This window comes from Cynoglossus semilaevis, chromosome 8 (assembly GCF_000523025.1).
Source record: "Cynoglossus semilaevis isolate Cse_v1.0 chromosome 8, Cse_v1.0, whole genome shotgun sequence".
NCBI lineage: Eukaryota > Metazoa > Chordata > Actinopteri > Pleuronectiformes > Cynoglossidae > Cynoglossus > Cynoglossus semilaevis.
This window is the reverse complement of record NC_024314.1, coordinates 16,031,490-16,059,207: the sequence shown is the minus strand read 5'-3', so window position 1 is coordinate 16,059,207 and position 27,718 is coordinate 16,031,490. Positions and strand designations below refer to the sequence as shown.

The 27,718-nt window shown below is 39.9% G+C and overlaps 4 protein-coding genes and 1 long non-coding RNA gene across 5 annotated transcripts in view; 3 read left to right on the top strand and 2 right to left on the bottom strand.

The window, feature by feature from the left end:
• The window catches only part of abcc9 (ATP-binding cassette, sub-family C (CFTR/MRP), member 9), a 30,415-nt gene extending 23,762 nt beyond the window's left edge, over positions 1 to 6,653 (top strand). The window contains exons 36-40 of the mRNA XM_025057303.1: positions 2,433 to 2,541; positions 2,996 to 3,099; positions 3,205 to 3,338; positions 4,102 to 4,164; positions 5,585 to 6,653. Of these exons, the coding sequence (XP_024913071.1) occupies positions 2,433 to 2,541; positions 2,996 to 3,099; positions 3,205 to 3,338; positions 4,102 to 4,164; positions 5,585 to 5,722 (548 nt within the window). The 3' untranslated portion in view covers positions 5,723 to 6,653. The remainder of the gene's footprint in view (positions 1 to 2,432; positions 2,542 to 2,995; positions 3,100 to 3,204; positions 3,339 to 4,101; positions 4,165 to 5,584) is intronic.
• Positions 5,744 to 17,171, bottom strand: LOC112487286 (uncharacterized). Its single transcript, XR_003050236.1, has 3 exons — positions 16,846 to 17,171; positions 9,018 to 9,179; positions 5,744 to 5,852 (listed from the first exon to the last, which is right to left on the bottom strand). It is a non-coding gene; the product is annotated as an uncharacterized LOC112487286 (long non-coding RNA).
• kcnj8 (potassium inwardly rectifying channel subfamily J member 8) lies at positions 6,687 to 12,360 on the top strand. Its single transcript, XM_025057302.1, has 6 exons — positions 6,687 to 8,512; positions 9,009 to 9,157; positions 9,764 to 9,924; positions 10,193 to 10,332; positions 10,924 to 11,140; positions 11,474 to 12,360. Exons 1-6 carry the CDS (start codon positions 8,166 to 8,168, stop codon positions 11,723 to 11,725), a joined length of 1,266 nt encoding a protein of 421 aa, XP_024913070.1. The 5' UTR covers positions 6,687 to 8,165; the 3' UTR covers positions 11,726 to 12,360.
• echdc3 (enoyl CoA hydratase domain containing 3) lies at positions 12,952 to 15,679 on the top strand. Its single transcript, XM_008315248.3, has 6 exons — positions 12,952 to 13,347; positions 13,879 to 14,000; positions 14,096 to 14,193; positions 14,276 to 14,476; positions 15,044 to 15,222; positions 15,334 to 15,679. Exons 1-6 carry the CDS (start codon positions 13,214 to 13,216, stop codon positions 15,485 to 15,487), a joined length of 888 nt encoding a protein of 295 aa, XP_008313470.1. The 5' UTR covers positions 12,952 to 13,213; the 3' UTR covers positions 15,488 to 15,679.
• An 860-nt stretch (positions 17,172 to 18,031) lies between the features above and the next one.
• The window catches only part of usp6nl (USP6 N-terminal like), an 18,474-nt gene continuing 8,787 nt past the window's right edge, over positions 18,032 to 27,718 (bottom strand). Inside the window, 15 exon segments of the mRNA XM_017034810.2 lie at positions 18,032 to 18,699; positions 18,738 to 20,576; positions 23,098 to 23,250; positions 23,341 to 23,440; positions 23,657 to 23,722; positions 23,939 to 24,033; positions 24,415 to 24,517; positions 24,519 to 24,542; positions 24,666 to 24,714; positions 24,824 to 24,933; positions 25,107 to 25,214; positions 25,641 to 25,721; positions 26,093 to 26,132; positions 26,636 to 26,715; positions 27,204 to 27,277. Of these exon segments, the coding sequence (XP_016890299.1) occupies positions 19,183 to 20,576; positions 23,098 to 23,250; positions 23,341 to 23,440; positions 23,657 to 23,722; positions 23,939 to 24,033; positions 24,415 to 24,517; positions 24,519 to 24,542; positions 24,666 to 24,714; positions 24,824 to 24,933; positions 25,107 to 25,214; positions 25,641 to 25,721; positions 26,093 to 26,132; positions 26,636 to 26,715; positions 27,204 to 27,277 (2,477 nt within the window). The 3' untranslated portion in view covers positions 18,032 to 18,699; positions 18,738 to 19,182.

The window sequence follows — 27,718 nt, the reverse complement described above, 5'->3', positions numbered from 1 at the left end:
GAGAAACAGAAAAAGTAAAAAAAAAAAAAAAAAAAAAAAAAATCACAAACTTATTACGTATCTCCTCGAGAGGCTCAAGGCAGGTGATCAAGGAGTAACAAATCTTGGTGGATCAGTCCCAGGGACAACATGTGATATTTAGCAGTAGTAGTATTTAAGGACTCTCTAGTGACTCCTAAAGGCTCTTGCAGTGACCACTCAACAAGGCTCAGAGGACAAGAAGGGAAAAGAAATCCTCAAACCACACACATACGCAGACTGAGGCAGACCTCTCTCTCTCTGTCTGTCTGTCTCTCTCTCTGTCTCTCTCTCTCTCTCTGTCTCTCTCTCGCGCTCGCTCGCTCTCTCGCTGTGATTCACTCTGTACCACATGAACACACACTCTGGAGCTGACGTCCTGTGGAGCTGGAGCTTTTATCCTCCTGGGTTGATTAGAAGGAACCGCCTTCAGGTGTGGGTGCACCGCACCACCGCTCAGCGCACCTGTGAGACACACACACACACACACACACACACACACACAGTTATGGTAATACATAACCCTGGTAATACACATGGTTACATATTTTTGGGTATTTTGAAGAATACCTGAGATGACACGTTTATACTAAAAGTACGACATTATTCTCGTAAATTCATGACTTTTTTTTTCTCTTAAAATTACGACTTTTGTTCTCATAACGTTACAACGCCTTTTCTTAGAATGTTAGGGTTAGGTTAGGGACTTTCGACTTTATTCTTCTTACGTTTCAGCTTTAATGTTGTAATTTAATATAATAAAATAATCATACAATATAATAATTAAATAATTTAAAAAAAAGTCATTGTAGCCCTAATGGGGCACTCACACCAAACGTGATAAATACAGAAAGATAGTTTGATCATTTTTGGATCATCGCCTTGTTCTCGTGAACGTGAGTGTAAGGCGACCCTGTGATGGATGGGTGGCCTGTCTATCTGGTAAATCTAGTTTGAATCCAACTCTTTATTGTATTGAAAGTGAAGACCGATGGAAGTGGTTTCAGAGGCTGAGCTGATGACTTCATCCGTGAGCGTGCTAGGGAAGAGTGTATTTACATTAGGGAAAACGTTTATTTAAAGTTCCATCTTGTTATTTGACGTCTCTTGAAACACACTCGGGTCTCGGCGAGTTGTTCTACGTGGCTCTTGTTTGGCTTTGGATCTGCTGATGAGAAGAATCCTGGAATAGACTGTGCTATCAGATAATTAAAATGAAGGAAGAGCAGCGGGAGAAACCAGAGCTGCTTTCCTGTTCCACAGCGACAGTCACCACGTCTTAAAACTGTCCTGGTGGATTTACTGGACTCTGAAAGTCAGTTCCTAATCGTATCCCTTTGTTTGTACTTGGTGCAACGACTCTGATGGTGACGGCAGCTTTTCTGCAGATAATTCAGGCGCTCACTTTTTCCATTCACTCAGACACACACTTACACACACACACCCACACACAATAACACACACAGCTAGACAGTCGTTTGGTTTCACTGTGAATTAAGATATTTACGTACCTGCAGCCTTTCCTTATAAAGCAGGGAAATAAAACGTGTGAGTCCGCCACCTTATAAAGCAGGGAAATAAAACGTGTGTGAGTCCGCCACAAAAAAAATAATATTTACATTTTAGCAACATTTTAAAAATGGACCTAGTCTGTTTTTTTTTAAATAAATACACTTTTTGCAGGAGTATTTTTAAGGAGTAGGCAGCGTTATTTCAAAAACTCACTGGTCACACCATGAGACTACACACTCTCGTACACTAGGTGGCAGTATGCAGCAAAGACGTTGGTTGTGACCGGCGCGTGTTTTAGTGTTTCTGTAAAGAAAGAACATTTCCAGTTAATATTTTTTCATGATCTTTTGTTGTTTTTTATATATTGACAGTTAGCGAAGTAAATAAGACCAGAAGAGTTTTACTTTTAATAAGAAGAGATAAATGGTTATGTGCAGTATTTCTCTAAAGAAATGTGCATTTTACTTCCGTTATTTAAAATAACAATTTAACTTTATGAAGCATAATTATGTAATATCGGGAAGAATCGTTAATGTTTTTTTTCATCGATAATGAAAACTTGATAACGCAATGCCTGGGTTCTGCCCAGATGATGAGTTGAAAATAGCTTTAAAGTGAAAGTGAATTATTGTCACAGGGACGGCTGCATGTCTTGGTATCGGTTGATATCGGAATCAGAAATTAAGTGTTCGGACAATATAGGCATATCGCATTGGTAAAAGCTAATATCGGACATTGTATCGTTACAACCCTACCAGCCAATTCTAAAAACCCACGACCAACACCAGGATTGTTCTTCCGAATTGATCGTGGAGTTTGTGATTGGTGGTTGCTGGCTGTTCAAATGAGCTTCGTTCGATGAGGGTTGACATGTGCGTTTGCGTATTTGTGTGTTTTCGTAGGAAAGATCGTCATTGACGGCATCGACATCTGCAAGCTTCCCCTGCAGATGCTCCGGTCCCGCCTTTCCATCATCCTCCAGGACCCCGTGCTGTTCAGTGGATCCATAAGGTGACAGAAACCTCGGACAGGGGTCTCAGCTGTGGATGCGGTTTATGAGAATCACAGCGGGAACTCGGCTCTTTGTCCTCCTGACACACTCACACACTCCCGCCATCTTTGTGTTCCTTCTTAAAAGATACAGATCACGTGCTGTTTGTTTGGACAGAAGACCCCGCAGAATGATACGTCCATGTGTGGACGATCTGGGGCTTCTCGGTGTGTGCTTGTGTGAACGGTCAAGAGTGACTGTGTCACAATGTTTTCTTAGATGTTTGACTTGACCACACACACACACACACACACACACACACACACACAGACGTTAGCTTGTCCTTGAGTGTAACTATAAACATTGCACTCCAAGGTAGGCTAGGACTTTGGTGCCAGGTGTCCGTCTGGTGTCAGGAGTTACGCAGCCTCGTCTCGTAGAAAACCTTCATGACTAAAAACTGTCTCGTCCAAGGTTTAATCTGGACCCAGAGAGGACGTGCACCGATGATCGACTCTGGGAGGCGCTTGAGATCGCTCAGCTGAAGAACATGGTGAAGGCTTTGCCTGGTGGTTTAGGTAAATCGGAGTGTCATCAGCGTAACATGAAATCAAGTTTCATGTCGTTTAAATAAAAACCCTAATTTTTTTTTTATTTTATTTTTTTTCTGCGCGTCTCTCCAGACGGTGTGGTGACTGAAGGTGGCGAGAACTTCAGTGTTGGTCAGAGGCAGCTCTTCTGCTTGGCTCGAGCTTTTGTCAGGAAGAGCAGCATCCTAATCATGGACGAAGCGACGGCCTCGATAGATATGGCCACGGTGAGTATGTGTGTGTGGTTGTTGGTTTGGAGCAGTGGTTTTCTGTCATGCCCCCCCTTGGGGACATAATTGTTTTCACACCCCCAGGCCTGAGAACCTGATATCACGTATATTTTTATCTGTACAAACCACTGTAACCACTGAGTTGCTGCCCCCTAGTGACTGGAGGCTTGTTATCATTCAAGCATTACAGCAGTGGTAGACTTATATCCAGGGTGTCATATTCCATTGGAACCCCTTCACTCCCAGGCCTCCTGACACTTCACCGTGCCCCCAGGGGCCCCCGCCCCACTATTTGAGAAGTACTGGTTTAAAGAAACAACTTCCCAACAGAAGCGTCGTAACCAATTGCGAACTAACTCTGGACCTAAGAGTTTTCTTTACACTGTTACCTGGAGTATCACCTCAATACATGTACAAATACTACAGGTAACTTGTACTGCAACAGTCCTGTTACAGTATAGGTTTATATATTAAGGAATTCAAATACTTAACATAGTGAAAATTGTTAAAAACAAAAACAAAAAAAGGAAAACGTTCGCATGTACGTTGTATGAAACAAAGAGGTTTCAATTCTTGGGAGCTGAAGAAGCCTCTCGGATGTGAGATTTTGTCTAGAAACCAAATCAGTTCCGTTACGTTTTTTGCTTCGGAGTTAAAGGAGACGGGGAAAATCTGAAGGAAGTTTTCAGAACAAACTCATCAGTTGTTGCTCAGGTCACGTTTCGCTGCTCTAACATGTACTATCTGGTTTCCTTCGCAGGAAAACATTTTACAGAAAGTGGTAATGACAGCGTTCGCAGACAGAACAGTTGTCACCATCGCAGTAAGTCTGATCGATTCTCCTGTGGCTTTGACAGACTTTTCTATTTCCTGTATCTTTTCACCTAACATTCCCATAAGTTCTGGTAAAAGGGAAAATCAGGGATTTCAGTTTTCTGTAACTTCTTGTTATTCCTCCAAATTTAAGTTCTTCTTCTACAAACCTTCCGACTCTTCTCTCTTTGTACTGTGTCTGTTCGTTCTTGTTTTCTTTTTCCCATCTGTCCTGCCTTTAACGAAAGCCATCATTTACTACTGTGACGTTCAGGTTTTTTAGTCTGTTGCAGTTGATTGGTCAGACCAAGCATGGGCAAACTAAGGCACAGGGGCCAGATGCGGCCCGTTCAACTTAACCCTAATCCGTCTCACCATACTTGTTCAAATTATATAATTGGTTTGTATTGTGATTATACTTCTGCCTTTTCCCTGCAATGCACACATTTCCCTATAGATGGCGTAGTGAAGGCTTTATGCATGACTTTAACATGTTAGGTTCACACGAATGCTCCGTCTATCTGCCCCCCTGTCAAATTTTAGGACCAATTGTGGCCGTAAGTCAAAAGGTTTGCCCACGCCTGGGTTAGAGGTAGAGCTGACAGTGCCACCTAGAGGATACAAGTAGGCAACGGAAGTTAATGAAGGCTCAAACAAACAAGAAAGAGTCGTCACCAGGGACGAATCACTGTATGTAATTCAAAGGAAGACATTGGCCGCCCAGTTAGTCCAAATGGAAAGACTGCCTACGGCATGACGTAACTTAAATTTCACCGTAAGTTGGAAATCACATACTGTAAATAAGTACCTATGTCACTCCCCTATGCTAACACAGTTGTAACATCGCAAACTAGGGCAGACCCGGGCAAACTACGGACTGTGGCCCAGCTACAGCCCACTGGGCTTCGTAATCCAGCCCGCTGATCACTAGTACAGACATGATAAAGATTGATGTCGATCATTTTTTTTTCATGCATCAGAAGAGTCTGACTTACGCTTGGGAGCCATATTGAAGGACAAAAAACCCAACACAAACGCATGAAATTGAACGTAGCACAATCCGATGGCGTACGACCATCCAATGTAAACAAAGCCTTCTGCGTATAGCGCCGCATGATGACGTATTCATCCACACTGCTCGCTTAGGTTCACACGAATGCTCCGTCTATCTGTGTGTGAAATTAGTTTTAACACCGTAGGAAATACGGGATGACATAAAGAGACTTACTTGATGTAGGAAATACGGGATGACATAAAGAGAAAATTTCTTGAAAATTTATGGGAGATCGCGTCGTAACCAGAAAACGCCGTAGGTTGAGAACTTCGTAAACTGAGGAGCTCTGAGGATGTTACATTTTATTTGAATGTATGTTGTAGGACAATCAGACATGGCTGAGTTAAAGCCTGACTTCAGTGTCTTTTGTCTGCAGCACCGCGTCCACACCATCCTGACTGCAGACCTGGTCATCGTGATGAAGAGAGGGAACATTCTGGAATATGACAAACCAGAGACTCTGCTGGAGCAGGAGGATGGAATGTTTGCCTCCTTTGTCAGAGCCGACATGTAGACACACACACACACACACACACACATATCCTTCCTTTTATTTAATTTTCAAACATTATGCTTGCTTCAGTGTGTTTGGACTCAAACGCTGCCTTTTTCAGACGTGCAGCTGTTGAAGGTCATCCTGCAGCCTTTAACGGAACAAAAGTGGAAAACAAAAAAACTGTTGAAAGGAAATAAAGGTTTTTCTCTTTGATAAGGATGGTTTAAGGATCGTTTCTACTCAATATCACCCTTTTTATACCTTCCTATCTGAGTGTCTCTACTTTTACTACTTTTACATGCAGTATGCCTGGACTGAACATATATTTTATATTTTTTGTCTTGGGTTTAAAGTTATCAACGTTTTCAGCTTCGATCAAACATCAGTGCGATTTGTCAAAGTTGGGATTGCTCTTTCAGAATGTGGCCTGTGTGTTTGAACCTTTTTTTGTGTGTGTATTTTGTGTTTCTTTGCTTTTTATGAAAACGTAGCCCAAACCTATTGTTAATGATGAAACCACATCGACGAAGGGCTCGGCTTCAATCTCATTTTCTGCTCACCAACTAGTTGCGAAATTTGTTTTAACGGCATGCGTCGCAATGATGGAACAAGACTTTCTTAATAAATTCATGGGAGATGGAGACATGTCTCAGGATGTTGTTTGTTTTCTCTTTTTCTACTAGCCCGTATGTGAGAAAACCAAGACTTTAGCACTTGTGTTCAAAATTTTAAATACTTGATTAGTACATTGGAACACAAACCTTTTACCCTACTTGGAAATTTGGACAACTTTAAAATCACAAAAACTATGATTTTTCCGTGTGTATGTCTGTTTGTGTTGTACAGTTGGTAAAGCTTGGAAGGACATTTTTAAAGATTTAGTTCTCGCTCATAGAGTATTAAACACTCTGCTTGAGTTTGAGTTAAATAAAATTTGTTAGTCTCCACTTTCTCAAAACACTCTGCTTGAGTTTGAGTTAAATCAACTTTTTGGTCTTTTTGGTCGAGCTTCTTTTCCACAAAATTCTAGAGAAGTTGCTTGTTAAATTCAGTTTCACTTCAGAAAGAAATGTCAATTTTTTAGATAATCCCTTGGATCATTTCATCTCTTTGGTGCTATTGTCAGTCTCCTATATTTCATCTTCATGAAATCATTTTCCCAGTCTGAGCCACTTTTTCTCTGAACGTTTTTTTATACTTGTGCCAAATCTCTACAGACTTCTCTGTTTGTTTTCATTTTCTGCATTGTTTTACTTGTAATTATGTCTTAAACTTTTCCATTCTCGTCTCCGTTTCTGACCCCCTCTCCCCCTCTTGAACCACAAAATGCTGTATGTTCATTCAGCTAAGTTAAGGCTGTTTCATGAATCTTTTGTTTGGATTTAAACCTTTGTGTGACAGGTTCATGACATTTGATAATGTTTTTTTTTATTATTGAATGTTATCTTCTTCAATAAAATGAGAACAAAACATGTGTAATCATTTATTATGTTATTTTACCACTTTATGTAAAGGGAGAAACATTGTTAAGTAAAGTGAAGTGTTGATTTTGAGGCAAATCCACTGTTCGATGGCGCCACCTTGGCGGAGCACAGTAAAACTGGTATGATTTAATTAACAGTCGACATGATTTTATATCAGCCATTTTCAAGGAAGTACATTTTAACGGTAGTTAGACTAGTCCGCAGAAGGACAAACCACAGAGCAGCACGTAGAAACTACGGAAAAGTATCATTTAAAATTCTAAAAATGAATCATTGTTATGAATCTGAACCTAACTGAGACCGTGGGTATGTGTTTGTTGGTTTTAAATACGCTGTAATTCAGTCGTAATATCTTTTTGCCGTCGTTCATCATGTCAAATTTAGATGCTAAGCGGAAAGAAATCACCGTTAACTTGTCTAAATTGTTATTTTCCTATACTTTCTGTGAGTTCATGAATGCAACAGTAGACCCGGTCAAATCGACTCAACTCTTTGGCGGGTAATCCACCGGAGAGGGAACCAGCACAGACTGCACTCCAACGGTAGTAAAAAGTTGTTTTTGACGTATTTAAGTGATTTCTGATGAACCCCTTCATGGCAGCAGTAGTGTGAGATGTTGGTGGTTCGAGTCCCCTTTGGAAAAGAGATTCAATGTCATGGTTTAGAAGACCGAGAGGCGGTGCTTCATCCTCAGTGGTTCTGTGCGTAAAGACGCACGGAATCAACATTTCTTGACTCCGCCATGCCTGGTAATTTTCTGACGCTCTCTGTGTATCCTTGAAGGTAGCAGAAGACCGGGTCCAACTGGGTCGGACCGGTCGTTGAGTCTGAAAAACCAATTTAGTCAATACACCGTTTCTGGCGTTTCCAGCGGAGAAGAAGTGTTGAAGTGACTTCGCCAAAATTGGTTTTGTGCGTCTTTACGCACAAAACCATCTATTTTGTCTGGGCTCCACAGAAGCAGAAAAAGGAAGAAGATGTTGGCGAGGAAAAGCATCATCCCCGAGGAGTTCGCTCTGCCGGGCCTCGCCTCACGGATGCCCCGCAAGCCCGTGTTTCGGGACCGCGTAAACAAGGCGCGCTTCATCGCCAAGAACGGTTCGTGTAACCTGGCGCACAAGAATATTCGGGAACAGGGCCGGTTTCTTCAGGACGTGTTTACCACGCTGGTGGACCTGAGGTGGCGCTTCACCATCGTCATCTTCACCACCACCTTCGTCAGCTCCTGGCTCTTCTTCGCCATGAACTGGTGGCTCGTGGCCTTCGCTCACGGAGATTTGGACCAGCGGCAACGGAACGAGACGCACTGCGTCACCAACGTCAAGTAAGAGAAACGGCAGAGGAGAAAGTTGTGGAGATAGAACTAGGAGATAAGAGTGAATCTTCTATCATCTATCCGCCATTTTTCTACCAAACTGTCCACTTGTTGTCATGTGAACTTATTTCAAAAATATCAGCTTTATCAGCCTTGTTTACAGTTGAGAAGCTTGTATTACATCTGGTTTGTTTTGATCATAGAAATGACAAAGGTTGCATGTTTTTTTAATGTGAGGGGGTCAGCAGACCCTAATCTAAGTAAATCTAAGTTGCCCATTATTTGATCTGCACCCCACATGTTTAGTCTCAGTGAGCGCAACGACAAAGTGAAGCCTTTAAAAAACTGCAAATAAAAATAAATTAACATAATAAAAAATTCTGCAAATAAAAATAAATTAACATAGTAAAACAAATATAGTCAATAAGTTTGATAATCAAAGCACTCCGCTACACTTGAACGCCACAGGCCCTCACCCTCCCTCACCCTCTAACTCCCCCACCAGGTCCTTCACCTCAGCTTTCCTGTTCTCCATCGAGGTCCAGGTCACCATAGGCTTCGGAGGGAGAATGATCACTGAACACTGTCTTACAGCCATCACTGTCCTGATCCTGCAGAACATCGTGGGGCTCATCATCAACGCAATCATGTTGGGTGAGACGCAGTATGCTTCCCCCTAGTGGCATACAGAAAAATACCAGTTTTTGTGTAGGATATTTTTTAAGTTTTTTAATTCATAATTTTAAAGTCCATTGAGACAAATTTGTTTAGTGGATTTGGGCTATACAAATTGACTTGACTTGAATTTACATGCGTCTAGATGACAAGTTAATGGTTAAGGTTGTATCTCCATCTTCATTATCATTAGCAGCGGCTCTGACGTCTGCACTTCCTCTCTGGTCACTTGTAAGGTGGACCTGTGATTGACACATGCTCACAGGTCCCTGGATTTCGTTTACATCATAAAATGTGTTGAAACATATTAGAATTAGGGATGGGTTGATCCGATACTTAGGATAGGTATCGGTTCGATATCGGTCAAAATTTCAGGAACGAACATTGTAAAAAAGAAAGAAACTATAGGCCGTCAGATTTGGAACCTAAGTCCCAAACCAAGTAGGTATTGGACTGATATCAGTATCGGCAGATACTCTAAGCTGCAGTATCGGTATCGGAGTTATATCAAGCTGTGTATTTTTCTACGAGCGTCTGTTTTTCCTTGAAGACTTTTTCTTTCTTCTTCTCTCTTTCCTCCTCCAGGCTGTATCTTTATGAAGACCGCGCAGTCAAACCGCCGTGCAGAGACGCTGATCTTCAGCCGTCACGCTGTCATCGCCGTCAGAAACAACCACCTGTGCTTCATGATTCGCATCGGTGACCTAAGGAAGAGCATGATCATTGGCGCCACCGTCAGGTTACAGGTACTTAGAAACCCTCTGAGACAACTGCCGCGGGAATGCTTTAAGGGATATTACAGGAGGTATCGCAGGGAATGCGCTCTTAAAGATGTGGACAACTTCCTGTTATAATACACACGGGTCCCTGTGGTCGGTTAGGTTAGCCTAGCACAGCTTAAACCTAAAATAAGTTAACGTTTGAACAAGATACGCGAAACTACTTCCTTTTCAGTCCAGTCTGTTCTTGTTTTCGGATTCATCAGATACTCATTCTTGTTATTCTTTTTTTAAGGTAGTAAAAAAGACGACGACACCAGAGGGTGAACTGATTCCCATCCATCAGATCGATGTTCCAACAGAGAGCGCCATCGCAAACAACAGCCTTTTCCTGCTCGCCCCACTCATTATCTGCCATGTCATTGACAAGCACAGGTTGGTACTACAACAACAACTGTTTTTATACTAGACATTTTTTTAAAACATTGAAATACACCCACAAAACTACGTACAATATAATAGTGATGGGAGTAGCAAATACTGTCATAATGTATTAATATGAAATAATACATGAAAAAAAGAGCTTGTGTCACTTCCACATGTTTTAAGGTAACTCACTACAGACCTGTACATGCACATTTGTGCTGCTACACCATTGATGTCATGTGACCACTGACCAGAAGAGGGCAGTGACTCCACGTTATAAAGTTGACTAGACATCCTTGTCCCTTAATGGTACCAATTAAACTATTCAGGTTAAATTTTGCAAAAATAAAGTACAGTGTGAAAGCAATTTAATATTTAATAGTTAATATGTTAAATGAAAAAAATAAACATGATGTGAATTTCCCTATTTGTAGGAGGCATACAGGACGTCTTAATATTAAGGTTGGTAAATGGGCAGTATTTGTCAAATGCATTATTGGGTCAAAAGTATCAGTATTGAAGTATTTAGCTGTCTCTATTCTAGTAGATTTCAGCCTGTTCTTATGTATATTTTTGCTACATTTTAATTATCGCCCACAGTCCTCTCTACGACCTGTCGGCCATGGAGCTGCAGTGCAGTGACCTTGAAATCATTGTCATCCTGGAGGGCGTAGTGGAGACAACTGGCATCACAACCCAGGCCCGCACTTCCTACATCTCTGAGGAGATCCAGTGGGGTCACCGGTTTGTTCCCATAGTGACAGAGGAGGAGGGGGTCTACTCGGTGGACTACTCCAAGTTTGGAAACACGATGAAGGTACGAGTGACAACAAGCTGTGACCGACTTACACACAAGATTCATAAAGTTATTCAATGATCTGCGATCTTCAATGCTGGTCTGTGGTCAGTTGGTGCCAACGAGACAAAATCCAAACAGAATTATTTTAACATAGTGATTGAGGCAGCAGTGGTTCAGATAGATCGATAGATTGATTTATTAGCCGGTACTAGGACAACGACAGTAAAAACGATTTGTCGAGTTGTGGACAAGAGTGGCACAAGTGGAGTGGAAAAGTTTAAAGTCTTTTTCCTCCGCAGGTATGCCAACGCTAAGGTTGGTAAATAAACTTCCCCGTTTTTTTCATCTAAGGTATCAACACCATTATGCAGTGCCAGGGAGTTGGACGAGAAGCCATCCATCTTAATCCAGACCCTACAGAAGAGTGAACTGTCCCATCAGAACTCACTGCGGAAAAGAAACTCCATGAGACGCAACAACTCTGTGCGTAAAGGCACCGGTGGCAGCAGCGGCAGCCTTCGCAGGAACAACTCCGGACTCGCCAAAGTCCAGTTTTTCTCCCCTTCTGAGGGTGGAGTGCAGAGCATGAACGCTGTCACCTGACATGAGGCCTGCCCCCTGTTGGCCACACTGCTCCTCCTGGTGGGACGGAGGGTGGCAGGTGTCGTGGTCCTGTCTCCTGCTCTGATTGGACTGGTTCTGTTCATTTTCTCTGCCACTTCCCGACTCTTTAAAAGGCACTTTGATGGCTGACGTTTGTCTGAGACGTTTGTAACGATTCATTTGCTAACACATGCAGTCAGTACGGTGGACACTGTGATTGTTTTACTATTTTAAACAATCTAGTTTTTCTCACAGTCTGGTCCAAGACATCACAAATATTGACAAAATGTTAATTTAACCATTTGGCCCCTACCAAGAAGTCTATAGTATAGTAATAGTAATAGTGTAACTTATTATTTTCCCTTTGACAATAATTCTAAAATAAGCAATAATTCAGGCATGATGTTTTTCTTGAAGATGTTGGTTAAAAATATCTTTTCAAAATAAAAGACAGCAGCGTAGGTTTATTTCTTGGACGACCTCACCGGATTCCTTTATATTATGTCTATATGTGCAGGGGTTTGGAAGACACTGATTAAATCACACATTTTCCTCAAAGAATCTAAATGTGTAAAGCACTTAACTTTATTAAAACATTGACTTGAATAATTAAAAAATAAAGGCAAATCATCAGTCTTCATGTTTCTATCTTTGCTGCCTACTCTCTTTGGTTTTGGGATTTTGTTCTTTTAATTAGAAAATGTCTTTAAAATTGAATAATAGGAAAAGAGAAATACTTGATGATGAGTGATTTTAATATACAATTATACCTCAAGCCTCTAAATTCTGACAGTAATTTAAATAATTTCCTTCGTTTTTATTGATCATTGACAAAAGACAATATTTTTTTGTAGAAAAATATTTTCTAAATATACTGTAGTATTTAAACAGTCTGACAGTAATTTAAATAATTTCCTTCATTTTTATTGATCATTGACAAAAGACACTGAATAGACTTTTTTGAAGAAATAATTTCTAAATATACTGTAGTATTTAAATGGAAGGGTGTATCATTAATAGTGTGCAAAGAAAAATGTATTACAAAGAAACTAGATGTTAGCTTAAAACTTTGATTGAAAAATTATATTTTTATTTCATATTTCTTGGTTAATCAAAGCCATCTTTGATTATATTATACAAATGTATTTAACAACGTTTTAAAAATCTAACCTAATAAGGTTTTTGACGTCAAATCTATTCTGCATATAAGATATTTCTGGGCTAACTTTAATCTATTAGAATAAAGTTTTCAATAAACGGAACCAAAAACATGCTAAAAAATAACTAGGCTTTGTCAAGAAAAAACCAAACAAACAGACAACAACAAAAACACAGTTTTAGAACTATGTTAAGCATCGTTTACTTAAGTCACTTTTACCACGGTCCCTAATTTTTGTACCACGTACGGCGGAGTTAAGGCGGAAGTGACGAAAAGTAGAAGTGACGGAGAAAACGCGGTCGTGTTGAGGATTGTCAGGAGTTGTAAACATGGCTCGCTGTTTACTCAGAAGATCAACTGCTATTCTTCAGCTAAGATACAGACCCACGACTCTGAGAAACAGGTTCTACTCTGACACCGAACCCGAACCACTGACGCTGCGGACTCAGAGTTCAGGAATCAGGTGCTGCAGAGAAATGGCTCCGACTGCCCTCAAACACTGCAGTCGAAAAGACATGGAATTAATATGAAAATTATGATTCAGTGACAGTTGCATGTCAGTTGAGTACAGTTTGACTTTAACGCGTTTACTGCATGAACGTAAGTTCATAATAACAATAGTTATCAATAATATTAATTTGTACCAATATAATAACATAACTGACTCAGCTACATTTAAATAATGAACAATTTCTCTCTAAATTCACGTGGTTCAATATTTAAGCGACACATTTTACTTGACAAGTAATTAAATAAATTGTAGGTAAACCTTAAATTCATTTTTTATTCAATATTTAAGTTGTTTTTCATTAACCGCCTGTCGTTCTTGCAGTACTTTTTTTTTTATTAAATTCAAACTTTTGTTAATTTTTATGTGTTTTAAGTCTATTATAGTAGTATCTTTACATACATATAAATATACATTTTTGGATATACAGTAAGTACTTAAATAGTTCCATAGTTTCTTTCCTCATATCTTGTTTGTTTTCTCCAGGAGAATAATTCTGAATAATCCCAAGAAGAGGAATGCTCTGTCTCTGTCAATGCTAGAGTCTCTTAGAGAAAACATCCTCACTGACATACACAGTGACGACCTCAGAGTTATCATCATCTCAGGTTGGTGGTTTGCAAACCTGTGGTTGTACTGTACATATACATGTGTGTGTACGGTGTATGTTTCTATGTTAACTAATGTTTGTGTGGTTTTTCAGCCAAAGGTCCAGTTTTTTCTTCTGGACATGACCTGAAGGAGCTGACCTCAGCTCAGGGAAGAGAATATCACACAAAGGTGTTCCAAACCTGTGCTCAGGTACAAACCTACTGTTTTCTGCCTGATTTTGTTTTTGTGTCCAGTCGACCGACTGAATTTGTCTGTGACTCTTGTTTCTCAGGTCATGACACTGATCCAGGACATCCCTGTCCCTGTGGTTGCCATGGTGAATGGCGTCGCAACAGCGGCCGGCTGCCAGCTGGTGGCCAGCTGTGACATTGTTCTTGCAACGGAAAAGTCTACGTTTGCTACACCAGGTGTTAACGTGGGTTTATTTTGTTCCACGCCTGCTGTGGCCATCGGCAGAGCTGTGCCAAGAAAGGTCAGAAGAAGAGCTAAGACGGGCTAACGTTGTTGGAAAAGGTTCTTGTTATGATTTTGGTATGCTAGCTAATCTAGCTGTGGATTCTTTGCTGTTCTAGCTACATTATGTCTAAACGTAGCTCTAACTATTGTCATCTATGTTAAATCAACATTGCATATTTACAAGTTTATATTTATTAATTTTTTATGCATTTTCTGGGCTAAGCTTATTTTATTAGGAAGTCCTTGGTTTACAAAAGTTTCGACCTACAGCGTTTCAGGGTTGCATCACTATCTCCCATAAATCTATTAAGAAAGTCTTGTTTCATCATTCCAACATATGAAATAGAAACAAATTTTGCATGGGAACTATTTGGAACAGAAGTCCAACGGAAGTCGAGGACCCGCTGAAATTTAAATACAATTTTTCTTATTTTTAGCTAATTTCTACAAATCTTGTACCTTTCAGCAACACTTTTGCTACGTTTATAGTTATTGGCTAATGAATGCCATATTTGTAGCTTTGCTGTATTTTAAGCTTAATTTCTTTCAACTATCTTTTTGAAGGTTCTCCTATGTTTTCTAGGTTGCCATGGAGATGTTATTTACAGGAACTCCTATCTCGGCCCATGATGCTTTGCTGCATGGCCTGGTCAGTAAGGTGGTGCCGGAGGAAGAACTTGAGGAGAAGACGTTAGCTATGGCCAGGCGAATATGCCAGACGAGTCGACCAGTCATCGCTCTGGGTAAATCCACTTTCCAAAGGTCAGTGTTTGGCATCGTTACAGTCGCTCCTTCTCATGACGTTATGTTTCAAAACGTGTTTACGGTTTACGTTTGAATGCGTCTGTACTTTTGTTTTTCTTTCCCACCAAGGCAAATGTCTCAAAGCCGAGACGCTGCATATGTCACTGCCTCCTCGGTGATGGTGGAAAACTTGGCTCTGAGCGACGGACAGGAGGGAATCAAAGCCTTCATTGAAAAACGAAAACCCGTGTGGGGGCATAAAAGTGAAAAAGCTCATGATTGACACCACTCAGGGTAGTTGAACCGTCTACACCAGAGGTCCCCAACCCCTGGTTCGGGGACCGGTGCTGGTCCATAGGTCATTTAGTACCGGGGCACAGTGGGACACAGTTAAGAAAATGTACTTCAGTTTTACTAATTTACTTAATTTTAAAAAATCCATAAAGGGATATAATCATATCCCTTTATGGATTGAAAATTTTTTACTAATTTACTTAATTTAAAAAAAATCCTTAAAATCTTAAAATGATCCTTTAAAAATGGCGCAGTATTACCGGTCCGCCTTAACGGTTGATCCCGGTCAACCGGTCCTTGACGTTGAGGACCGCTGGTCTACACTAACGGTGATAAAGCTTTAAGTTGCATAATCAGTATCTTTAAGAAAAATGTTTTTACATTGACCTCAGTAACACAAACTGACCACAGGAGGCAGCAGACCCTCCATTAATTAATTTGTGTTATCAGTCTTAGTCAGTGATTATACCATGATTGTCAAAAATGTATTAGTATTGAGGACAACTCTCTCGTTACACAGTATTTATGTTGCATTAAGGACAATAAGCTGAATTCATCCAAGTCCAAGTGTTGTCATCAGTATTGGTAGTCAGTACCAGTACCATCAGTATTGATAGTATGTCAAGACAGTCAGTTAAGTTAAAGCAGGAAATACATTGTAATAGTGTTATATACATCTGCACCAAAGACGACATATCAGAATTTAAAATTAAATTTGTTGTTTTTTTGGAATGAGAAAGCTGTTCTTCTCTTCCTATTGTTGAATATTTTCTTTGAAGTATTTGTTTTAACGATGGTAATAAAAATATATGATCAATAAAAATTGGTGATGAAAATATTTTTGTGATATTTTCCCACAGTAACTCTCTCTACTTGATTTACAAAAACGTCTAAATTTGTGGTAAAACTTTTTCGCCCAAAATGTCCTTTACAAGAACTCACTATAATTATTATTCAAACGTGATTCTTATCCGTTATTTACCGCGATTTACAGACTATAAGCCGGAACATTTTTTAACGCTTTGAGTCCTGCGACGTAAACAATGATGCGGCCAATTTAGGTATTTTAACGGGCTAACGAGCGTCATGCAGTCGCCAACACATTTAGCCTCTTCACATCAGACCAATGAAATTACCGAACAATTCACAGTGGACCAACGAAATGATTTTGAAAACTGGGCGCATGCGTAGAGGAACTGTTATTTAACTAAGTTAAAAAATCTTTCTGTTTAAAACTGTCAAGTTACAACCGGAAGCCGGTAAGACGACAACGCCAACAAGCGGCTACAGCAACAAACACCGGTAGGTAAACAGTCAACATCCTTTTAGCATATTTCAGCATCTTACCGGCTGCCTCTTCAGATTCGTGGTGGTTGCTTTGGACCTCCAACGTCGTTTCCTTGGCAATATTATAAAGAAATCCTCCTACGTGTTAAACTCCATGCGCACAATAGCGTGTCTTTGTTTACATCCGGTTCTCTTCCCCACTGTCTCCTGGGTGCGTTGCTTTTATTCTCCGGGTTAGCTCGGCCGTATTTATTTATTTATATCGTCACTTTGCCTCTTTGCTAATAAGTACTTAAAAGCAGTAGATAAATAAATTACATTTTAAAACTCCATGCATAGTATTAATTAAAAAAATGATTAAAAATTATATTTAACTTAACTTTAAGTTAATAAATCATTGTACCAAATATTCGTTCATAATAATAATTAAAATCATTAAAATCAGCTTTGTGCATTGCTAACGTGTTTTTCGATTCATTTTAAACATTTCTTTTACACGTATTGAAAATATCGCTATTTTCATATTTAAGCACAACTAGTAGCATTTGAACTTAATAAAAATGAAATATGGCGCAAGAAAAAGCTTTAACATCATTAGTGGTGATGTTTTTTAATTGCACCTATAATGAAAGTTTGGCCGTTTTCTTAGGATATTTATGTTAATCACAATTCAAAACAAACGACAGAAAATCAGATCCAAGACTCATTTTGCACCCAATTCATTTTATTGAGAAAAAAAATGTGTGCGAGTGTTTTGTATATTTGTTATTGAACAAAAACAAAAATAACTCGGGGAATGTTACGCCCAATACTGCAAAATAAACTACTATTAGGATTATAATGAATCATAATAATAATAACAATAGTAATAATGATAATAATAATAGTTTTGCTATGAAATGGGAATGTGAGCAAATGAACAAGTATGTTTGTGCCTGGTGATTGTTCATGTGTCAGTGAAGTGTCAGCAGCTGTAACGTTAAATGGAACAGTGTTAAAATAATCAGACATCAACTACAGTAAATTCTGCGCCTTCTGAAACGGATTTACCTTCGTCTCCTTAACATGCTTAGCTACAGTACAGCAACAATAAACAACAACAAGCAACAGTGTTACATATATGTATATATCTATATCTATGTTTATATACATATATACATAGATATAGATATACCTTTATATATATACATATATTTGTGTACAATATATACATTCATATATGTATATATAAATATTTACTTATATATATATTAGGGATGTCTGATAATATCCGTCAGCCTGATATTAGCATAATTATGTAATATGAGTAAGAATCGTTATTGGTTTTTGCTCCAATAATGAAAACCTGATAACCCAAGGCCTGTGTTTTGCCAAATAGGCTGGAATCATTTGCAGGGGCCCAGAGGCGTTTACTACAGTTCTGGGGGCTGCATGTATTGGTTGAGGTCGGAAATTAAGTGTTTGGACAATATCGGCAAAAAAGATAATATCAGACATTCGTGTGTGTATATATATATATATATATATATATTAGCCACTAAAATCAAATAATATGAACACTAGTTTTTAGAGTTTAACCTCTAATTAGAAAATGATATAAAATGACTCCTTAAGATTATATGTACGCATTGACATTTTCTCCTTCGGCTGTTACAGAAATGTATTGCACGTCAGATAAACAGTTTTGTTTTGCTGTTTTTCTAACGGAGTCATTAAATGAGAAACCTAATCTGTGAACATGACATGAACAAGTTCTAAAAATATGAGAATGTTTGGCTTACTATTCTACTGACAGTACCTTGTTCAACCATGTGTTCAAATGTCAAATTTCCCTTTAATTCACAAGAATAAGAAGAAGAAGAAAAAAAAAACCTCTTCCGTGTACATGGATGTTGCATTGAAAAAAAAAAAAACCTCTTCCATGTACATGGATGTTGCATTGAAAAAAAAACCCTGCAGTGACTTAGATTTTAAATTACATAATGTGGTCCAATTATCTTTCTGAGTAAAAACATTCACACGAAAATAGAGTAAACCCATCTCTACTGTAAATATATGTAACATTTAAAAATAAAGACTTAACATAAATGCAGGTCAGGAGAATATTTTCTTTCTTTCATAAAAACTCAATATATGCACTGGAAATCTTCTGTACATTTCAGACTCTTAATGATTTACATCCAAAAAATAAAATAAATTCTCAGTCAATTTATCTACTGATTTTTTTTTTCCATCTATTATAAATCAATCAGTAAAAACGTCCTGGGCAGTTGCGTCCAATCTGTACATATAAAGAACAAAAACCAGGTCGTAATGAAGCTAACGCTTGTCAGAGAGTTAGCCCAGTGTTGGTGACTTTAAAGTTAACAGTTTATTTTCCAAACTGATCCAAACGGGTCACAGCAGCATCGAGTCCTGCATAGTGAATGCCTCCGGCGCGTGCCTGTAGTGTGGCTCTCTAAACACCTGGGGGAGCTGTTGGCGTACAATGGCCTGTCGCTCCTGTAACTGCATTCTGTACGAGAGCAGAGCATTGGCGTCTGCCGGGAATGTGAACTGCTCTAGTGGAGACATTTGTGCCTGCTGGAAGCTAGGCGAACGCGGCATTTCGCTTGGCGACATCGGCTGAAGGGTTGGACGTCTGTCCTCCGATGTCCATATAACATTGTCGACAACTTGCTGTGATTGGCTGTAGTGCTGGTGCTTGGGGATGACTTCTGGCGGTCCGTCAAACCTGCCGTCCATGGCAGCGTAGGCCTGTGGATGCCGTGCTATCTGGGGTTGTGCCGCCTGTCTGCGGTAAGTAGCGAAGGAGTTGTTCATGAGAGGCTTTTCCGGGGAATATCTACCTGAACGGTGCTGCGTGGTGGCGTAGCCAATCCTGGGAGGGGGGACATAGAGTCTGTCGTGGTCCACATTCATGCCATAGACCGCATGAAAGATGGGAACCTCAGTCTTGCCTCTGTTGGGTGATGGTTGCCTGGGAGGACTTTGGAACTGGTTCACACCGCCCCCTGCTGGGCTGCTGTGAAAATACTGAGGAGGAACCGGGTATCTGGGACCATGAGTTGGACTACTTTGTTGAAGAGACGACATACTGTGGGGCGTCCCACTACGTGGGGTCCTCATTCTGGACGGCGGTCTTTCCAGGTCCAGAATCTCAAAGTTCTGCTCTAGAAGACCTGGTACATTGTCATACTGTGAGGCGTTGGAACCTCGGTTGGATCCAGGAACGAAGCCCCTGGAGCGCGGCCGTTTGTGTGAAAGCCCTGCGTCGTCTGGACTGGAAGGAACCGGTGATGCTGTTCTGCTCCGCTGAACGTCTCGGGCGGCTGCGGCCTTCGCTGCTTCCAGCTTCGTCTCTGAGGGTTTGTACCAGCGGGGGGCGATGTCTCTCTGGGCGCTCAAGACGGCGTTAGAGTTGTGGTTGGCGGTTGCGTTACTTGGAGGTTTTGCTCTGTCGTTCATTACTGACACAGACGTTCCCTGTCGTTCAGGTGGCGACGCCTTCTGCCGCATGTGGGAAATTTCTCCAGATTCCCTGGACCGAGCGTCCCTTTCATCAGTCACAGGCTGACCCAACGGTTTGTCCAGCGAGTCGCTGCGGGGCCGACTCGGCGGTCTACTCTCATCACATCCTTCTGGCATCGAACGCAGCTCTTCGGGAGGATCCGCAGGCTCAGTGTGGCTCTGACCGTTGGCCACGTGGTTGGCTGACACTCCTGCTGCTGCGGTGGTCAGCTGTGGAGGAAGTTGGCCCAGAGGCTTTTTAGGGAACTCGTCCTCGTTACCTGCAAATGTCAGGAGAAAAAAAGAAGAAAAAAAAAGTCATCAGAAAACGATGGATAAACACGACAGTTGGACAAACACACGTTTCCCAGTCATGACACGGACATGGAGTCATGCAACAACACTGCCACGGACAGGTGAAGACCAAGACCACACGCAAAAACATCTGTGCAAGACAAGGGCGAAGGAGAAGAAGATCAGAAACGTTGACTACGAAACTAATTCATTTTTTTGAACCTGTATCTTTCATCATGAGGCCGCGTTTTTCGGTTCCTGTCGCTTCTACAGAAACAACTCGTTTTTTTTCTAGTTCCTCTTCTTGTAGCCACGTTTTCGGTTCCTGTTGCTTCTACAAAAACAACTCAGAAAAAAGACAAAGTCGACAGGAGAGGCAGTGAAGGTGACATTGATGAACACCAGGTGGTGCCAGCTCCGCGGATAGCACGGAAAAACAAATAATCAAAACAGCGTTAGCCTAAATTTCCCTTTCTCCAAAAACTTTAAAGTGAACCTGTAGTTTGGTTTGATCTGTGTGGGCACGATGTTTTTGTTTACACGTTTACGTACGATGGAAGTGTAAGGCTACATTACGAATTTAAAAAAAAATAAAAAATTTTACCAGAATAAAGTCGAAGCGATATAAGGAAAAAAGTCATACATTTACAAGAAAACAGTTTTAATTTTATGAGACAAAAGTCATAATGCTACGAGAAAAAAATTGTTAGTTCCTGAAAATAAAGTCATAGTTTTACGAGATGAAAGTCGAATGTTCAGATGGTGTGTTTTGAAGGAGACACGGGAGAATCTTGTGCAGTTATACTTTAGTACTGGGTTCTCAAATAAGAGGATACGTCATCTTCTAGTTGATCGGCCGCACATCGTAATAAGCATCAGGACAATGGAACTAGTGTTCTAGAAAGTACCAAATATAGAACCACACGGACCTGGGTGAAGGGTTAGTTATTCTCCACGATAAACAGCATTTATTAGACATTTGACGATAAGAGGTTTAATCGAGGTTTTCCTCCTGAAACCTGCGATGACGATACTAATATTACGACTTTTTTTCTCTTAAATGTATGAATTTTTCCCCAAAACGTTCTGACTTTAATTTTTAATTTCATAACGACGAATTTTGTTATTACGACTTTTTTTCTCTTAAATGTACAACTTTTTCCTCAAAACGTTCCAACTTTAATATCATAACGTTTCGACGAATTTCGTAATTTTTTTTTTCCCCTCACACCGTCGTACATCAGAGAGTACAGAGTACTGCCAGATACTTGTCAATGTCAGGAATATACCTGAGAAAAGTAGGCAAAAAAAAAAGACAGACAGAATCCAAAGGAGAACAGATTGAAGTGCTGCAGAAAAAAAATAAATCAGAATGACATTAACAGACAAGTCGACCCTGTGTGCTGCTCAAAAGACAGACAGATAGATGAACATAGACAGAACCAGGATCGGGATCAGAATAGTCACCGGTCAGAGTCGTAGCAGTTTGGAATGTGGCCTCCACTCACCACCAAACCTTTGTTGTTGTTGTTGGCTTTAAAAAAGTTCAGCAGAAGAGAAGAAGAAGAAGAAGAAGCAGAGAGAGGAGGAAAAAAAAACACACAGACTGGACCTTTAGATCAGCAGCAACCAGAGAAACAAAGAGACACGTGCGTTTATTGACTGTTAGGGATGGCTCGATATGATACTGAGGATCGGTATTGATCCGGTACTATATATCTATAGCTTGTCTGATCCGATACCTCATACCAAATGCTTTGTCGACGTGCCATAAACAGGGACAGTGTCGCCTTGGCAACAGCAGCCCACGAGACGCTGGAGGAGAAAAGAAGGTATCGGATTGATAATGGTGTCGGCAGATAAAGTATAGGTGTCGGACATGAAAAAAGTTGTATCGAGCCATCCCTAAATACTATAGTTGAAGATGCTGAGAGCTTCACTGCGAGAGACCATATTGGACAGGATTATGAAGGAGGTCTAGATGGTTTGGACATGTGCCGAGGAACGATGGTGGACATGTTGGAGAAGAAGCTTCCAGGCAGAAGGAAACGGAGGAAGACTTTTACTGTTGAAGATTAACAGATGAAGTGATGGAGATGGAGACCATGGACATAGTTAAGACTGACTTAAGTTTCACTTGGGATTTAGAACAGGGGTGTCAAACATACGGGCCGCGGGCCAAACCCAGCCCGTTAAAGGGTTCAGTCTGGCCAACTTGATGAAAGAAAATGCAGAAACACTTCATGTTCATGATGTGTTTTGTAAAATGTTTCATGAAATATAAAGATTTTTTTTAAAGTACTTTTTTAAACGTGTTTTGTAAAATGTTTCATGAAATATGAAGATTTTTTTTAAAGTACTTGTACGTTTTTGCGAGAAAACAAAGGGGAAAAACATTTATTGTCACTTATAGGTGCCTGAACCAAAATCAGTTTGACACCCCAGGACTCCGAGATCTTCTCTACATCTCATCTTCATGCTAACAGTGCTTGTTCACAGCAGTGGTACCTGGAGCGGGCATGTCCAGCTTGGCTTTCCTCAGTTCCGTCATCGACACCTGCAGCTGCTCAATCACCACGTCGTCCTCCAGGTAGAAGTTTTTGGACAAAGAGACTTGAAGAAACTCCACCAGCTCCTCCATGGACAACTTCATCAGATGTTCTGTTACGCACGCGAACAAAAGAGGTTGAAGATAAACAGCAGGGGGCGTGCTACTGAAGAACACGTGTGTAGCACTGTTTCATCTTTTACTTTTGTGCAGTTTGAGGACGGTGTAGGACATGGCAGGAAGGACACGTTCTCCTTCCAGGATGTAAATGTCCCAAATTCTGAGAGTCAGCGTGAACGGCGTCTGAGAGCAAAAAAGAAAAGAAAAAGAAGTTGGTGTTTGTTTCTGTGTTCCTTCAACAACCTCAAAGCTCAAAGAACGTTTGTTTGGGCCTCGATCACAGCAAAAACAACATGTATGTCAACAAAAGCTCCAACGCTAACAAATGGCTCCAAACGTAGCCAAACAAACTGAAGGTCAGCCGTGGAAGTAGGAGCCTGTTTGTGTCTGTTCACCTACTCTGTCCAGGAAACACTGAAAGAACCACTTCATGGTGTAAAGATTGGTGTAAACTTCCTGGTTGTCCTGAAACACAAACAGCCGAAACACACAGTCAGTCGCTGCTTTACAGCATCTCACAGTTGGACTGATCTTTACAAACAGGAAACTGAGCTCACTGTCCCACAGCAAAACCCCAAGAGGGAAATCAGGGATTTAGAGCTCACAGGTTCAAATGTGTTGTGTGTGACTGTGGATTTTGGTGTGAGACGGTGAGTAATGTTTTTTTTTTGTTTTTTTCACCAAGTGTTGTTTCAGTTTGGGCATCATCTTCTTCATGATACGATCGTGATGATCCTGGAAACGGATCAACTTCGGGAAACCGGGAACAAAAAATCCTGGAACAATAAAGACATTTTTTTTTCCTTCACTTAAACTTCACAAAAAATAGTTGTCGTTTGTTGCAGTACACAAATTAGGAAAAAACAAAGAACATGGTGGAACTTAACTTTACAACTTTTTATTTTTTTTATTATTTATGCATTTAAAAATATATACGTTAAAAATAATTTAGAAACAATTTAATAATAATGACTAATGTTACTACTTCTAATAGTGGTATCATAAATTACTACAACACATGATATTTGAGTATCTGAACAGCTTTAATTAATTTGTTTTTACTAAGACTTCTGCAAAATATTAGTTTTTTTCTTTCATTTTTCAAAAGAGAACAGTAAATATTTACTTATGTGTGTGTGTGTGTGTGTGTTTATTACCATGCATGGCGTGTTTGTGTCCAGAAAGCAGTTTGACCAGAGCCCAGAAAGCGTCTTCTTCGTTCATGTAGATGAGCAGTAAGCAGCAAAGCAAGGATCTATCTCACACCCTCCCAGTAACCCACCCCCTACACACACACACACACACACACACACACACAGAACAGTGATGTTTTCATGTTCATTACTGGGACTTGATGATAATTTGCTATAATAACTATTGAACATGTCCATTTGTGTGATGAACTTACTGTGTTGTAGATGGAGTAGGCAGTGAGGACATGAAAAAGAGCCTGCTGCCTGAGAAACAAACAAATACAAAACAATCAACATAAAAATAAAACCAAAAACAGGTCAGCATCTTAGAAAAAAACCCCAAAGATTTTTAGGCAGTATTGGTGTTTCATACTTGACGTCGTAGCGGTGCATGAACATGATGTGATCCCTGTAGGTTCTGTTGACGTCCAGGTCGATCTGTCTGATGTCAGGAGAGAGACCCCGCGCTCGTGCTTTTAGCTTCTGTGGAAGGGGAAACATAAAAAAGTCGCATCGTTGTGAAGGAAAAGTCATTTGGATCAAATCAACGACTAAACAACACACACACTGCCGTTTTTCTACTTTCTTTGGCAGAAAAATGGTTCCCTTGAACACAGTATAACTTTGGCAGACAGGGGGCAGTGTGGAGCACCGACCTCATAGAAGTCTTTCTTCTCTTCTTTGATTTTGGGAATATCAAGCAGCAGGCACCAGGCCTCTCCCCGCAGCTGCAGAGGAATTCCTTTATAGACTCTTCTCACCAACTTTAGGAAGAAAAAAAAAAACAGAAACCTCGAGTTAACCCTTCGAGCTCTGACACAAACAGGGAGAAAATTCTACGTCTTTTGGAAGTTTAGGAACCTATAATTCTACGTCTTTTGGAAGTTTAGGAAACTATAAAAAAAAAAAACAGAAAAAGAATTTTTCTGAACATTTTAAAAACAGAACACTGAATGCTCATTGTCAATTACTTATTATATACATTGTTTAAATCTAAAAGTTATAAAAATAGTTATAAAAGGACAAATGGTTATACAATTATTGTTATAATTATTATTTTCCCCCAACGACCTCCACTGTGTTAGCATAGGAGAACGACGTCGGGTGGGTTCCGAGTTACGGCAAAAATTGAGATACTATGTCCAACTATAGGAATGAACAACAACAAAAACAAACAAAGTTGTCCCGACCTTCTCACTGTTCTTATATTTGTCCCAACTTTTCAACATCTTCAACCATTTGCTGCTTCTTTCAATCTCGATGTGCTTTTGCTGTAAAAAAAAACAAAAAAAAACACGTCAAACCTTCATGGAACCTAAAATAAAAAAATATGATAAAATATATATTTTAAAATATTTGTGATCATTATATATTTTGTTTATTTAAATTGTGACAAAATATAAAATTAAATAAATACAATTCTTTTCAATTATTATATTAATATATTATATTCATTATTATTAAAATTAAATAAATTTAATTAAATAATACTCATGAACTACTTCTAATCCTACTACTATGACATAAAGGCACACATTAGAATCCCTTCCTGGTGCCTTTATATTTGTGATGAATAAAAAGAAAATTTTAGAAAAGAATAATAAATGAATAATCTATGAATGAAACTTGAAAGAGTTCTGACCTTTTGCTCCACCGAGTCATAGGATGGAAGTTCATCTCGACTGTGAAACAGAAAAGAGGAGATCGTTTTTATTAGTTTTATGTGTTTGTAACTTTGGCCAGGATAAAACATATAAGCAACAGCAATTCTCCATCTTCTCCTCTTACTTTTGATCAGAGTAACCAAACACTACAAAGATGGAATATAATATAAATATAAATTAATAACATAATTCAACGGCGGGATTAAAAGGTCAAATGGACCACAACTGGCCCCCGGGCCGTAGGTTGCCCCTGCCTGGTGTATAGGAAACTGGTTCGGTCTAAATGTCCTAATGTTTTGTTTTAGAATGTTCTGGTATTTAGTCTTTGAATTCCTGGTTGTGGATCTTAAATTTCCTGACCACTGGTTTTAAGTATTGGACATGAATGTCTCAGATCTTTTGTCTTTGAAGGCCTGGTTTTTGGACTGTCCACATGTGTGTTTCCTGTCTAATGGTCAGTTTGATGTATGTTGTTGCTTCAGTAGCAGCTGCAACCGTTGTGTTTCTGTGTGTTTCCTTACTGGACGAAGCCAAAGCGGTCGATGACCTTGTACAGGTGGTAGTCAGTGTCTTCCCAGGGCTCCACTGTGGCTTCTTTACCCTGAGGACAAAAAGAAATGTGTTGAATTACACAGAATATTAGGACATAGCCCAATTAGCTGAACAGTAGGAATTAAAATCTGCCTCCTGGTGGTGAGTTTGTGTCACTGAGATAAACTGAACTGAACTGCATCAATTACATTGCGAAATTAATCTCAAACATTTTCAACACATTCCTAAGATTCCACTTTACTTATCATTGCTTTTAGACTGTTGTTACAATCATTGTTATTTACACACCCTGTGGGGAAAAGCCTCACCAAACACAGGGCAGTTAATCAGTCTACGGTTGACAAACTGACGTACAGTCACCAAATGGATTATAAGGCACCGTAGACTGATTAATATTCTTAAAGACAATGACTTTAACTCTGTGAAGACGTACAGTGGACTCAGTTCCAGCAACTCTACGCAGCTATATTTTAAATTATAGCTTTTTGATTATAGTCGAGGTAACGCCATCTTTTTGGGAGGTAGTCTTTATCATACCTTGTCATATTTAGCAACAATCTCGGCTCGTTCCTGGTCAAGTTTCACCTCTGCGCTCTGCTCAGAATTAGACGCTGCGGGGGGGAAAACACAAAACAGAGAGCAGGTTTGTTAAAAACTAAAATACTACAAGACTTGGAGCTTTGTACTGCCTGTTGTTTTAATCCAGAAGCAGTATTATATGCTGCTACCTATTCTGTATTTAAGAAAACACAACCATGCAGTATATATTGGCAGGAGAGAGCGAACGGTGGTCAGTGGTTGGCAAGGGTTTTTGTGTTTTGACAGCAGTTTGGAGATATTTTAACATCAGAGACAAAGACATATCATAACGTCTTATCTCCCAGTGCAAAAGTGCAAATAAAACCAAAACCAACAAACCAAAAAAACCCCTGCAGCACTTTCAAAACAATTTGGGAGGAAGACAACACCCAGGCACGAGCTTGTAAGCCTAGTCATAATGACAGTCCTGATCCTTCACAGGTTCAGTCATAGTCTTTGTTTTACATCAGGGG

Bases quoted from the DNA above. Each gene is read 5' to 3' on its own strand.
- kcnj8 (XM_025057302.1), top strand. From the start codon at position 8,166: ATGTTGGCGAGGAAAAGCATCATCCCCGAGGAGTTCGCTCTGCCGGGC. The intron at 9,158-9,763 runs GTGAGACGCAGT...TTCCTCCTCCAG, and splicing joins CATCAACGCAATCATGTTGG to GCTGTATCTTTATGAAGACC. The intron at 10,333-10,923 runs GTTGGTACTACA...TATCGCCCACAG, and splicing joins CATGTCATTGACAAGCACAG to TCCTCTCTACGACCTGTCGG.
- echdc3 (XM_008315248.3), top strand. From the start codon at position 13,214: ATGGCTCGCTGTTTACTCAGAAGATCAACTGCTATTCTTCAGCTAAGA. The intron at 14,001-14,095 runs GTTGGTGGTTTG...GTGGTTTTTCAG, and splicing joins CAGAGTTATCATCATCTCAG to CCAAAGGTCCAGTTTTTTCT. The intron at 14,477-15,043 runs GTCAGAAGAAGA...TATGTTTTCTAG, and splicing joins GCAGAGCTGTGCCAAGAAAG to GTTGCCATGGAGATGTTATT.